Raw genomic sequence first — 14589 nt, 5'->3', positions numbered from 1 at the left:
AAGCAGTAATTAACTGGTAGCAATTTGTACTCTAGTCTCTCAGTCAATATGATTAATAAACCAAGACATCAGATGTTACTTTACATGTGACTTAAAAAACTTGCTCCGTTCCATAAGGAATATACGGTGCCAATGTGTGCCAGGATTCGCTCATGACATCCATATTTTTATAATAAGTGTTATTTTAGTTTGAGATAAAAGAATACTTCTATGGCCTGAAAAAGTCTTGATTTTGTTTCCATGTTGCTTCTTCACTGTATTTGAGCAAAACTTCATTTACACCAATTATATTGCATCCCCTGTTTTTCTACTAAAAAAGTTGTTCCCACTGTATCCAGGAAGCAAATAATGCCAGTTAAATAAAGTAAGATAGACGTAAAGATTATGGTGGCTCATGTGGGAAAAGTTATTTTGAAACGTAAGAAGACTTCTGATGTCAATTGTTATTTCAAAATGAGAGACGAGTTTCTGAAATTATGTGCTTGGAGCACAGCACTCTATGCATGAGACACATTCATAGTGATTAAACAGGGAAAAAAAGATGAAACTGGATACATCTGAACTGTAGCCATATACAAAGATACTATTTAAGTGGAGTGCTAAGCATATAAATGAAGAGTAGCTTAAAATAAGTATATCAAAAACTCTATCTTGAGGAGAACACCTGTGTTAAGGAATGAAGGAATATTAATTTAATAAAGAAGGTAACAGTTGAGAGGGAAATACTTCAAAACAAGACCATATTAAAATGTATAGAAGAGATTAATGAGAATGTTGTGCATAGTATGAAAGCTAAGATAAAAAGCTAGCAAAGGCTAGAAAGTTGGAGGAAAATACCAAACCAGTAGAAAGGCTGCATTAAGGTGTAAAAAGATTAGGGTATTCCAGCAGTCACTCCAAGTTGCTCTGTAAAACCACTACTAGTTTTAGATTGTTGTCAATACTGCAGCCTTTTCTATGCTGTAACCCAGACCAATTTAAGGTCCAAGTAGCACAGGCTGAGAAGGGCACAAAAAGATGCCTTACTTGTAGGATTACTGTACAGGGTGTACTGCAATTATCAGTGGCTGCTTGGGCTGCCAAGCTGAGAGAGGCACCTGGGATGCCCAAGTGCAAGATTTGTGTACAGTGCGTATCACAATTAGTAGCGAATGCTGACATAGGTGAAAGTGTGTGAGGAAAGAAAGGGTCAGGGGGGTTGGGAACACCAAATAATAACTCACTTGCATGGAAAAATGTTCTCAAATCAGCCCTGGCTTCATCTCCTGAATGGTGAGAGATGATTTATATCATTACAAGGGTACATGGTATGAACAAACCTCTGTTTCACTGAAGTACTGCCTATACCTAAGATATGAAATCTTATTAAATTTTTCTCATAACATACAATTTCCCAATTTCTTGTGTTTTTTTTTTTTTATATTTGAGAACATCAGATCTATAGAGAAACATAAATACTTTAAAAGATCAAATGATTTTACATAACTGCACAGTATAATTACAATGTAGGCACTACAAAACATGTTATATTTCCTTGATGTATATAAAAACTTAGTTATTTTGTTCAGGTTATAAAATTGCCATCCAAGGCTTCAACTCCTCTAAAATACTGTGGAGATATGTTTTCAGTGGTTAAAGCCAAATTAAATATATTCTTACTTCACAATTTATCATAAATATTCATTGAATATATTCCTACCTATCATTTTATCATGAATATTAAGTCCCACACACAATAGTGTCTTGGAAAAAGGTTGTAAATGATGTAGAATAATTGAAATTTTGGCTGTGATTCAGGCTTGAATTGTGATTGAAACAAGAAAATTTTGAAATATATGATGATTCTTGCACAAGAATACCAAAATTTAAAAACTCTACAAAGAAGGAATGATTAGTATTTTTAAATAATGGGAGACATGAGTCATTGTTGGGAAACATACATTTCTGATAATTTTTTCCTGAGATATTAGTATTACTGTGATGCTTACTGAATTCACACAAGATATTATACCATATTTAGCAAGTGGCTTAGAGCAGCTGTTAGACCCTGTAACACTGTAAAGCAGGACCATCTACTTGTTCCTATACTCCTTCTTATGTCAATATTATTTTCTTTTGTTTTATGACCTCATAATTTGGTAGTTTGTTAATTATTCCAATTAGAAAATTTCACTTTCTTGAGATTCATTAATAAATTTTGATAATTCCCTTTCACAACAAAATGCTCTCCCATAAAATGGTACTGATAATTTTGGCATTTTCTAATTATGCAGCTACTACTTAAGCAAACTGCCTTAATTGCATAATGTCTCTATACCTTTTAATTTTTGGGTTTTTAAGCAAATAATCAAAACGCACTTACTTAACATTTTACCAATTTGTAATTTTCTGTAAAACACACATCTTTAAATAGTTGCTGCACACAAAGCTTTAGTCAATCAGAGCAATGTAGTTCAAAAGTAAACAACATGCAGTTTTCATTTTGTATTTGTTATTCAAAACGTAACTATCAGTGTGTGTCAGTTGGTGGTTAATAGTTACAAAGTGCACAACAAGTTTTCATCAGTCAGTCAGCATTTGATAATCGTAGCAGAAAGTAACACATCACTGTCATGATTGGAAAGCTCCTTTCCTTTCTAATGCCCTTGATCTGACCAATTTTGGGTCACGATTAGTATGGTACTGCAGAGAACCAACGGTACCCATATATAGGCTATTACTATGATGGAGCGATGATGTCACCTCTACCATAGGCATTTTAAAGTTATTGCCAGCTCTTCCCAGGGAGGAAACTGTGTTTTTTCAGAGTGTTTGTGCACTGTGCATCTGAGGTGGGACATGGAAACGAGCCCAATATTTACCTAAGCAGGTGTGGAAAACCGAGAAAAAACTACATCTAGGCTGCCCATCAATTCATAAGCTGGATTTAATCCGGGGCCGGCACACTTCTTCATATCCTGGAAGTGGTGCTTTAACATGCTTGGCTGTTCAGGTGGATTTGTTGGACAGCTAAAGCATACATATACAATGTCCATTAGTTTGAATCATGTAAAGTAATGTATATTTCTCTGCCACCATTGAACTTCGTGAAATTTGGTTAGTTTGTGTAGTTTATTGATTTGTACCAAATATTGAGGCACCTGCATGTTACAAAGCTGACCATCAGAGTGGGAATATTGTGTAGTAATAAATATGAAGAGATCAAAAATCAATTGCTATAGTGTTTGTTGTGTACTTTATTGAACAAATGTTCATCGAGTCCATTAATAGCAGGAGGACAATCGAAGAAATTCCATGAGACTTCAGAGGTGAAATTATAAGTCGTTAATACCACAACACCTATTTTCCATATGAGTGGCACCAAAAGGAAATGAATGCTGTAGATACTACACTATTTAATTTACTTGGTAAGTAATCTGTGTTTGTTTCCAGTTCAACTTATATGAAGATTTAGGATTTGTCAAAGGTTTCGTTAAATACTACAGTGCTATCAAGTGTAGAAAGTGTAAACTGCTTATTTGTTAAGCATTGTACAATAAATACAAAGTGATTTAAGGTGAGACTTTTCCACCGAACACACCATTCTTTGGTATTTAAGACAATAGAATACTGCTTGGGCAGCTAGATTCCACATGGACCGACTACCGATGAGAGCCTGCACATAGTCTGGCTTTGCAAACTGGGAAATCTTCCACCACCACAGTCATTATTTTGAGACTACTTTCATTCTCTCTGATCTCAGTAATTAGCCAAAAAAGAATGAGCTGTATAGCACACCCGTAGCCTGTAGCTGGCCATCACCTTTCTGCTGAATCTATTTTAAGTTTCAGATTGTGTAAGGAGACCACATCTAGAGTTTCATGGAGCCTCAGGGGATTAAGTCTAACTAATTATTTATTTGAAGCTCTATGAGAACTTCAGTAACATGTTGTATGGGCATATTAAGAAAACAACTGCTACTGAGCATCATTCTGTCTGGAACAAATATTCCACACTCTATGAATTACTAGAGAAACTTGTATTCATTATTTGGATTGAGAATTTTTATTGCCAATGACATTTTCTATTCAAACTAGGTAACAGTTTTTATCTGAGCTCATTTTCACTGAGATATTTAACTTATTAAAAGGTTTGCCTAGACTTTAAATGTAAGTAGCTGAGTGACTCCTTTATTTATGAATGATTTCCAGCAGAGCAATTATCTGTTCTAGTCAGATACAGATATCATTACATTTCAAACTGATTAATGCCCATAGATATTTCAATGAGGCACTTCAGTTAATAATTATTCACAAGGGAACCTCCCCATCGCACCCACCTCAGATTTAGTTATAAGTTGGCACAGTGGATAGGCCTTGATAAACTGAACACAGATCAATTGAGAAAACACGAAGAAGTTGTGTGGAACTGTGAAAAAATAAGCAAAATATACAAACTGAGTAGTCCATGGGCCACATAGGCAACATCATGGACCATATGAACTCTGGAGCGCCGTGGTCCCGTGGTAGTGTGAGCAACTGTAGACCGAGAGGTCCTTGGTTCGAGTCTTCCCTGGAGTGAAAATTTTACTTTCTTTATTTTTGCATAGTTATTATCTGTCCGTTCGTTCATTGCTGTCTCTGTTCACTGTAATAAGTTTAGTGTCTGTGTTTTGCGACCGCATCGCAAAACCGTGCAGTTAGTAGAAGAAAGGACGTGCCTCTCCAATGGGAACCGAAAACATTTGATCACAAGGTCATAGGTCAACCGATTCCTCCACAGGAAAACACATCTGATATATTCTATATGACACTTGTGATGGCATGTGCGTCACATGACAGGAATATGTTGTCGACCCACCTAACTTGTACACTTGGCGAATGGGTAAAAAGATTCTTCTACCTTGCCCGATTTAGGTTTTCTTGTGGATGTGATAATCACTCCCAAAAAAGTGATGAAAACATAAGAGTTTGTCACATAAACTGAAAATAAAAAATTAAACTTTTAACTCGATGGAAGATTTGAACCAAGGACCTTTCGTTCCGCAGCTGCTCACGTTACCATGAGACCACGGCGCTCCCGCGTTCCGATTGTCCTTGATGTTGCATATCTGCCCATGAAGAACTCAGTTTGTATATTTTGCTTATTTTTTCACAGTTCCACACAACTTCTTCCTGTTTTCTCAATTGATCTGTTTTCAGTTTTTCAAGGCCTATCCACTGTGCCAACTTATAACTAAATCTGAGGGGGGTGCGATGGGGAGGTTCCCTTGTCAGAAGCAGGGAGCATCTTAAGTACATAGGACATACAGGCATACTAGTAATTCATGGCTATAGATAGAACATCAACTACAAGCAAATCTATACACCATTATGTAATTCAGAAACATCTGTCCTAGAAAAACACTCATTCTCATTACAACTAAAATTTATCATGAAACATGATGAAGACTAGTCCAAATCCATGGTGTTATATAATTAATGAACCTGATAGTCTCACATTAACTGAGGAGGGACGGGATACTATATTTTTTGTGTTTCCTTAAGTTCACAACTTTAAATATCTCTAAAATAAGAATTAGTTGGCAAACTTTGTACCTAACAGCTATTTTGTCAAGATCAATATGGATATTAGATAATACTTTCTCACATGTTGTGCATCATCCACCAGCAATCTATCTAATGGTCCATTACTACACAAATAGTAACGACAATAGCACACTTCACTGTCATTCATCCAAAATTACTTTTGCACCTGTGGATGGGTCTCTGTAAAAAAGTAATGTGCCACATTCTCCCTGTCAGTAAGTCATTAGTCCAGTCACAGATCTACATAGATATATCATTCCAACTTGTTTTCTTTAGTAGAAATTCATGCAATACAAAGCTGAAAGCCTTTTTGGACGTTCAGAGTCTGCTTACGACTGTGTATGGCTCATGGAATATGAAGTGGGAGAAGCTCAATTTGAGATTCATGTGATCAATGTTCTCAGAATTGTGCCATAATATTATAATAGAGAAGGTCATTTCATCCTGTGTGGATCATTTTGTTTTAAACTCACAGTAATTACAGAATTCTGCTGCAAAGAGAGGCCAACGACATAGGATGGTTGCTGCTGTGCTTGCTGTCTCCCTGTTGCTGGGAACAGTTCTCTACTGAAGGGCTCCTTGGTAAATGGCAGATAAGAAATTAGTTGATTTTGTTGAAAATTTACTCTACTGGGCTACGGAGCCTTGTTGGGTATTAGTGTTCTCAGATGCTTTTCACCACAATCAGCACTGAAATCCATACCATTTAACTTAACAGTGATGTGGAAGTTGAATGATGAGATCATTCATTCATCTTTCATTGTCTCTGGTGAAAATCAGCAATTTGAACACTTACTCATTGTTGTACTTTGCCTCCAGTTGTGAATAAGCTCAAAGTAATTTTATTGGTGGAACATACATACTGCTCTTCAGGACTATATATAATTTTCAAATGGAGCATCAGAAAGAAAAGGAGGGAAAAAGGGGGACCTAATATTAGGATGTATTATTTACTGGATATTTTACTGTAAGGGGCGGTGCACGTGCATGAACATACAGTGAGTCCAGAAGTATTCGTCTAGCTGTACATTTTTAGAAAAGTAGGCATGTGGTACTGAAAAGAAAGTAATGTTCATTGAGAAACAAGAAACAAAATAAATTCATAGTGATATAAGGGTAACAAAACAGAATTTCATACAAAAGACATTTTATAAAGTATTTGTCCACCATCTGAATATACCTAAAATTCATACTGAAGGATGAAACTTTAATGCTGACCCATGACACTCGAGCATCTACAATTCACAGCCACAGTGTGCTATCTGTTGTTGTTTTGAATGGTGCCAGGACAGTGCAATTTGCAACATAGTCTGTATGGGTAGTCAGATGGCACTAACTGAAAGAAAACTTACTCTACACTTGTATATACAATGAGACTGCTAAAGTACTCAGTAGACCTAGATTGGTAGTTAAGTCAATAACAGATCACTGTTGCATAACAAAAACATTGAGGAACCAGCCATGTATCGAATGCCCTAGGTCATTGACTGATGAAGACACAAGGTTTATCGTGAGGGAAGGAAGACTTCTGCAATATAATTATATTGCCTGATGAAAGCAAATATAATATACTCAGGTCAGCTGGCAGGTGAATGGTGTAGCATAAGATAAACAGGTAGATGATGCCATAGAACTTTTTGCTGTGGTGACACACTGTGGGGGTTCCCTGATGCTGCAGGGGTGTACAAGTGCTGCAGGTGATGGAAGGCTACATTTTATAAAGGGTACAATGGACAAAATTAGGTCTCCAAGGAAGTTACACCCCTCAACAGGACAACAACCTGAAGCATGTGCCTAGAAATACGAGTATATGGCTCCAGCACTCAGAAACAACTCACTACCCCTCCTCAATACCCAGATATGAATCCCATGGAACAGCTTTGACAAGCACTGCAAGAGTACTTCAGAAAAAGACAAATTTCTAATAAGAAAGCCTTAAAACAAGCTCTTCAAGAAGAATGGAACAAAATTCCAACTTCTGTGACAGCAGCTTGGTCAGCTTTATTCCCAAAAAATTGCAAGAAATAGTAACTGGAAAGGGAAACCCCACTAAATATTAATTTTTGTAATTTAACCAAGTTTTCGGGATCTAAACGTCAAAGAGCTTGGGTGGACAAATATTTTATTAAGTATCTTTTATACAAAATTTTCTATTTTATTAACCTGATCATCACTATTAATGCATTTTTTCCTTGTTTTTCAATAAAGACGTTTTACTGATGTACATTCTTCTGGATTGGTTCTTCAGATTTTTATTCATTTCTTTTATGTGGCACAGATTTACTTTTTTTTTAAAAATGTAGAGATAGGTGAATACTGTTTGGACTCATTATGAATAAACTATCCATGACGAAAACTTACTGTTCACCATTATTCTCAAGGTGTTTCTACTGGCTAAATAATATCACAAATTCATAATAGATGAGCGTCTTATATTGATGTCATTTTATGGTACTCTGTGGGCTCTATTTCCTGTCTTTCTCATTTGTATAGGATACAGATTATTTGTAACTCAATTTTATTGACAGGGGGTGAGACTATTATGATGTTGTCCCATATATATTAGTACATATAAGAACTGGACAGTTATTTGTTACATTTTACATAAGCTTTAGATATGTTAGTTAATTACTTACTAACATGCAGGTGGTGATCTCACACATCCAGCATTTCTGAAAATGGCTCACACTGCAAGGCATTTCTTCGCCAACTTTTCAATGTGAAAATTTAGAAGAAAATTCTCTTATTTTAAAAAGCAAGTGATATGGTTTGCCCTGTATTTTGCATTATATGGTGCAAAATAACTTGAAAAAATTAAGGTGTGTCCATTATACAGTATTACAGAAAATTTTCCAAAGGTAAGTAACTCAGAAACTGTCAATGAAGAATCAGAGACTGACAGTTTATAAAAATGATATCTCAATGTTTAATGCTAAAAAACAAAGGAATTGCATTCTTGCTCACAGTGGTTACTAATGAAGTGACTTTCTGTCTTAAGCAACAAAATGTAGTGCTGTAGTAGAGGACAAATAAAAGAGGAGAGTGCAATGATAACTTGCTTTCACTTCCTTCCTCCGATGTAGTGTTACTTTATGCAAAGTGCACGAGGGGGGGGGGGAAAAAAAAGCAAAGGAGTAAGTGTTCAGATACAATAGAAGATAGAAAGATAAATGATCAAAACAACAAATGGAAAAAGAGATGACAGCAACAGGCGAAAATTGACAGAATATCAGTTTGTTGGAAACACAGGAAACCCCTTGACAAATCTTAGGTGCAAAATGTGCACACATTGACATTCTGTCAAATTTTTCATGTTGTCTGCTCTATAACCATTTAAGTAATTGAATATGCCAATTTTATTTACATTTATCGTTAAAAGTTTTATTTATACAAACCATTATCACTGCCAGATGTTAACCTGGCTAAAATATTCACAAAGTTAATGATAAGAATATAAAGTTTTGATTTGTTGAAGGTCATGCAAAATAATGCATAATGAAGTGAACATTATCTTACATTCTTCTAAAAACTGAACAATCACAAGAATGGAATGCCTGCAGGAGTGGAAGAAATGTGGTGAATGTGAGATACCCAAGCGTCAGGTAGGTGAACAGTCTTGTGCTAACCTCAGGCAGGTGCTTGAATCTGTGGACACTTGCCTGTACGTCTCACGGTTGACACGCACTCCTTCAGGACCTTCAGTTGATGTGCAGTCCAGTTCTATACAGTGTAGGCGGCTGCCCCATTCACAGTGCTGTATGTCATGGGCTTTGTACAGTTTTATCTGCAGGCATGTTGAGAGTTCACCAGAGCCATCCACCTGTGGTAATGAAGGCAAAGTGACAGTTAGAACAGTGCAACAGGGATGCATTGAAATGTAATTGCCTTAGATGATTTATAATATGCTACATGACACAAATGTTTTATGAAGAACCTGATACATCGACATATTTTCATCCTGCAACTTGTCATTCTAGGGTTTCGGCAATAACATGATTTGAACAGACAAAATACTCAAATTATTAACCAAAAGATTTATTTGATTCTGGAATTAAAAACTGCAATTTCCAAAACTAATGTCTTGTAACAACACACAACTGATAGATAGTTAAACTCATGAGCCAAAACGTTATGAGCACCTATGTAATAGCTTGTTTGTCCACCTTTGGAATGAAATACAATACTGATTCTGAATGTCAGTGAGCTGACAATTTGCTGGTAGGTCTGCTGAGGTATGTGATATTAGAATATCTATACACAGGTCATGTAATTTGCGTAAACAATGTGCCGCTGATTTGTTTACGTGGTGATGGCACTCAATAGTGACTCAAACGGGTTCCATAGGATATACATCAGTCAAATTTGTTTGCTGAGGCATCAATAGGAGTTCACTATAATACTCCTCAAACCACTGTAATCTTGTTTTGGCTCCAAGATGTGGACACTAATATACTGAAAAATGAGATCGCTATTGGGGAAGACATCAAGCAGGAAGGGATGCAGGTGGTTCGCAGCTGTCAATATATCTCTGATTACTAGTACAGGTCCCATGCCAATGCAGGAGAATGTTCCCACCAATCTGCATCCATTGTGTGGTGTATACATGATACGCCATTCACCTCAATGATGGTGTTTGTGAAGACGACCATCAACCTAGTGCAGCAAAAATGTGATTCACCTAAAGAGCTGACTCGTTTCCATCGATTGATGGTCGAATCACAGTGATCCCGTGCCCACTGTGCTCGTAACTGACAATGTTGTTTGGTCAACATGTGAATACATAGGTGTGGTCTGCTTTGGAGCTCCATATTCAACAATGTGTGATGAACAGTGTATTCTGAAACAGTTGGTGTGCATTATGCTCTTGCAGCAGAGATACCACAGATCACCATCTGTCCTCCATTACAGAGCAGACAAGCCACTAAACCCACATTCTGTGAAAAGTAGTGGATGTCCAACCATTTAGTGCCTGATGGTAGTTTCACTTCCGTTCTACCTCTTTCCGTAGATGCTCACAACAGTAGCATGTGCACATTCAACCAGCTTCACCATTTTTGATATACCCCTTTGTCAAAGTAGCTTATCTCAATGGATTTCCCAATTTGCAGCCCATATCTTCACTAGGGTGATCTGCCTTCCATGTCTGCTCTGCTTACATACTTTTGTTTACCAAGTCACAGGTGGTCATAAAGTTTTGGATTATCAGCGTAACTGTTCTAAGTGATGTAAATCCATGATTAAAAAAATGCAAATGATACCAAACAAGGGGTGTATGATTATAATTAATGAACAATTACTTAATGTATGAGGACTTGTAACAGTTCTCAACATGAATAAGAAATTTTGTAAATGAAAACCAATATGTACATTGTATTAGGAATATTGCATTTTTTGTAAGAGAGATCAGTTTGTGAATGAATCTAATGTTAACAAAATTTAGACAAAAAGTATTAAATAATTTGTGACAAGAAGTCTTTCAATTGTAATAACAATTTTTAACAAAATGACGCACATATTAATTGTTGAAAGATTGTTAATATTATCTTGGCCATGGTCGCATGCCCTAGCATATTGTTAGCATAGTTCTTTATTGTTTTAGGCTCAGTGCATTTGTGTAATTGCCATGCAGAGTACTATGTATTGTTCAGATGTCAGTATCTTGAAAGGAGGGAAGAGGTGTGAAGGAAAAGAACTTGAGAGGTTTAGGAAAAAGGTATAGCTCAGAAAAGTCACCCATAACCCCAGGTCAGGGGAGACTTACCGCAGGATGGGATGATAAGGAAAGACTGATTGTTGGGGACTGTACCAGATGAGATGTGAAAACCAGAGAGCTTACAGATGGAAAAGAGGGTAATATGCAAGGCATATATTACTACTAAAACATCGCACACAAGTTAAGAAGAGTAAAACGCTAAGTGAATTGTATGTAACAGAGGTGGGAGGGGGCTCAGCTAAAAATAGACAAGTCAGAAAATGAAAGATGTAGAAAACTAAAATGGAGTAAAGAAAGGAGTAGTTACTCTGAATAAATGCTGAGATGGAAGGAATTAATGTAAATTAAGGCCAAGTGTGTAGCGAGAACTGAGGACATGTTGTAGTGCTCGTTCCCACCTGCGAAGTTCTGAGAAACTGGAGTCTGGGGGAAGAATCGGTGGGTGTGGTGAAACAGGCACTGAGGTCATGACTGCCATGTTGTACAGCATGCTCAGCAAAGGGATATTGTGTGTTGCCTATATACACCCTCTGCCTATGCCCTTTCATCTAGACCAATAACTGGGTGGTAGTCATGCCAATTGAAAAGGCCATACAGTGTTTACATAACAGACTGTAAATGACATGTGATATTTCACAGGTGGTTCTTCCTTTGATAGCACATGTTTTGTCAGTTACAGGGCTGGAATAGGTGGTGGTAGGAGGGTGAATATGGCAAGTCTTGCAGTGGGGGTGGTCACAGGGGTAGGAGCCATAGGGTAGGGAAATAGGTGCAGAAGGAGCATAGGGTCTGATGAGGATATTGCGGAGATTGAGAGTGTGACAAAAAAGCTATTCTAGGTGTTGTGGGCAAAACCACAGACAGACTGGATCTCATTTCAGGGCATGATTTTAGGATGTCATGGCCTTGTCAAAGTAGCTGGTAGATACATTCCAGGCCAGGATGATACTGGGTGGCAAGTGGTGTGCGCCAAAGTTGTTTTTTGGAGGGATCAAGAGGACCAGGATTGGATGTGATGGCTCGAGAAACCTGCTTTTGAACTAGCCTATTGGGATAATTACATCCAGTGAAGGCTGAAGCAAGGGTGGTGGTGTATTGCTGTAAAGAGTCTGCATCTGAACAAAGACAGTTGCCTCAAATGCCAAGGCTGTATGGGAGGGAATGTTTGGCACGGAAAGGATGGCAACTGTCAAAATGTAAGTACTGTTGTTTGTTGGTAGGTTTAATGTGGACAGAAGTGTGTAGCTGGCCCTTGTTGAGGATGAGATTGACATCGAGGAAAGTGGCATCGGATTCGGAATAGCACCATGTGCAATTTAATTAGGAGGACGTATTTAGAGATTCCAGGAATTTTAACAGGACAGCCTCACCATGAGTCCATACAGCAAAGATATCATCAATGTATCTGAACCAAACCAGCCGCTGAAGGCTTATGAATCCCTCCATGTGACCTATGAAAAAGTTGACATAAAAAGGAGCCATCATGGTTCCCATGCCCATATCCCTGATCTCTTTGTATGTCTACCCCTCAAAGGTGAAGTAATTGTTGGTAAGTATAAAGTTGATTAAGGTGAGCAAGAAGGATGTCATAGGCTTGGAATCAGGTGGGTGTTGAAGATGGCATCAATGGCAATAAGCAAGCTGTGTGGTTGGAGTGGAATAGCACAGATTTCAGACAATCTAGGAAATGGTTCATATCTTTAATATAGGAGGGAAGTCTTTGCACTATGGGTTGCAGGTGTTGATCAACTAGGACAGAGATACATTTTGTGGGTGCTTTGAAGCCAGCAACTATAGGATGGCAAGAACGATTGGGTTTGTGGATCTTAGGAAAAGGTGAAAGATGGGTGTGTGTGGTTTGGTTGGAGTAAGAAGTACTATGGATTGCAGTGTAAGACCTTGTGAGGGGCCTGAGGTTTTTAGGAGGGACCGCAGGTCAGTTTGAATTACAGGGACGGGATCTTGATGGCAGGTGCTGTATGTAGAAGTGTCAGACAGCTGGTGTAGACCTTCACTAACATACACTTGTTGGTCAAGTACCACAGTGGTAGATACTTTGTCTGCAGGGAGTATAATGGAGTCAACAGCTCATCCAGTGCAGACTCCAACAATCAGTCTTTCGTGCTCATCCTGTTCGGTAAGTCTCCCCTGACCCGGGGTTCTGTGTGACTTCTCTGAGCTGTACCCCTTTCCCTTACCCTCTCCAGTCCTTTTCCTTCACCTCTCTTCCTTCTCCTTCAACTCTTCTGCCAGAAGAAGGTGCCATTGGCTCCGAAAGCTTGGAAATGCCAAATCCTTTTGTGTGTGTGTGTGTTTTTTCTCCAGCTGCTGGTAGGTGAGTAATTTTTTTATTTATCCATTTACATTATATTATCAATAATTGATTATTTTTGTTCTTATGAAATAGTATATGGAGGGCAGAGTTCAGTCACATATACTTAACTGAAAATCTCTAGCTGGATGTTATAAGTGTTGTTATTAAACCATCAAATAATTTTTTTAAGAAAATTACTTAGTTTTACCACCTTAATGTTATTGAAAATTGCAACACCAAAAACTAACGTACCAAACGAGTCTAAACTTGGAGCATGTGTTCAAAAGTGTACCAGTAATGAGTGATGACGTTGCACTGATGTGGCACAGACTTGGAAACAGCATTTCTCTTGTGTTTGGGAAGGTAAATGAAGAGCTGTCATTCAAAGTGGGAGTAAAGAAACAAATATCAGTATATCCTGCCAGTGTCAACAGATGCAATCTCAGTTATATGGAGAGTGGGTTTGTCACACTGTAATGTTTCAGCTGACAGAGCAACTATGTCAGTGGTCTTCAAACTCTTTGCTCAAGAGCCAATACTGCTATTGTGGGGCGGAACTCCCAGCCACATAAATATCGATATATTATCATTATCATCATCATCATCATATTATTATTATTATTATTAGTAGTAGTAGCATCACAGGAACTGCCAACAGACTATCCATAGTAAGGGAGCAGTAAGTTTACCACTGACCTTCAAGTACAAATTGTTAAAAGCTGACACCATTTGCAACACCTCGTGTTGACTGTTCTTCATCTTAGATTGCCACCTCCTTCATTGGATGCAAAACTGTGACATAGTAATCGCCCAATAAAGTATTGTTTTGTTGTCTTTCTGAGTGCATGATTAACTGCCTAATAACTGTAATTGTATTAATATTTAAATGCTTTAGGCCTATGTAACATGAGACACATTCACAAATATTTACTAAATGTTTTCAATGCCATTCTTCTCTCCCTCATTGCGTTGTACTACAACAGCCTTGATTTTAT

General features: G+C 37.6%; 1 protein-coding gene across 1 annotated transcript in view; it reads right to left on the bottom strand.

The window, feature by feature from the left end:
* LOC126203813 (CB1 cannabinoid receptor-interacting protein 1-like) overlaps window positions 1–14589 on the bottom strand; it is an 871667-nt gene that overhangs the window by 71682 nt on the left and 785396 nt on the right. The window contains exon 4 of the mRNA XM_049938181.1: window positions 9194–9387. Coding sequence (XP_049794138.1) covers window positions 9194–9387 — 194 coding nt within the window. The remainder of the gene's footprint in view (window positions 1–9193; window positions 9388–14589) is intronic.

This window comes from Schistocerca nitens, chromosome 9 (assembly GCF_023898315.1).
Source record: "Schistocerca nitens isolate TAMUIC-IGC-003100 chromosome 9, iqSchNite1.1, whole genome shotgun sequence".
Lineage (NCBI taxonomy): Eukaryota > Metazoa > Arthropoda > Insecta > Orthoptera > Acrididae > Schistocerca > Schistocerca nitens.
This window is presented reverse-complemented; position numbering and strand designations above follow the sequence as displayed.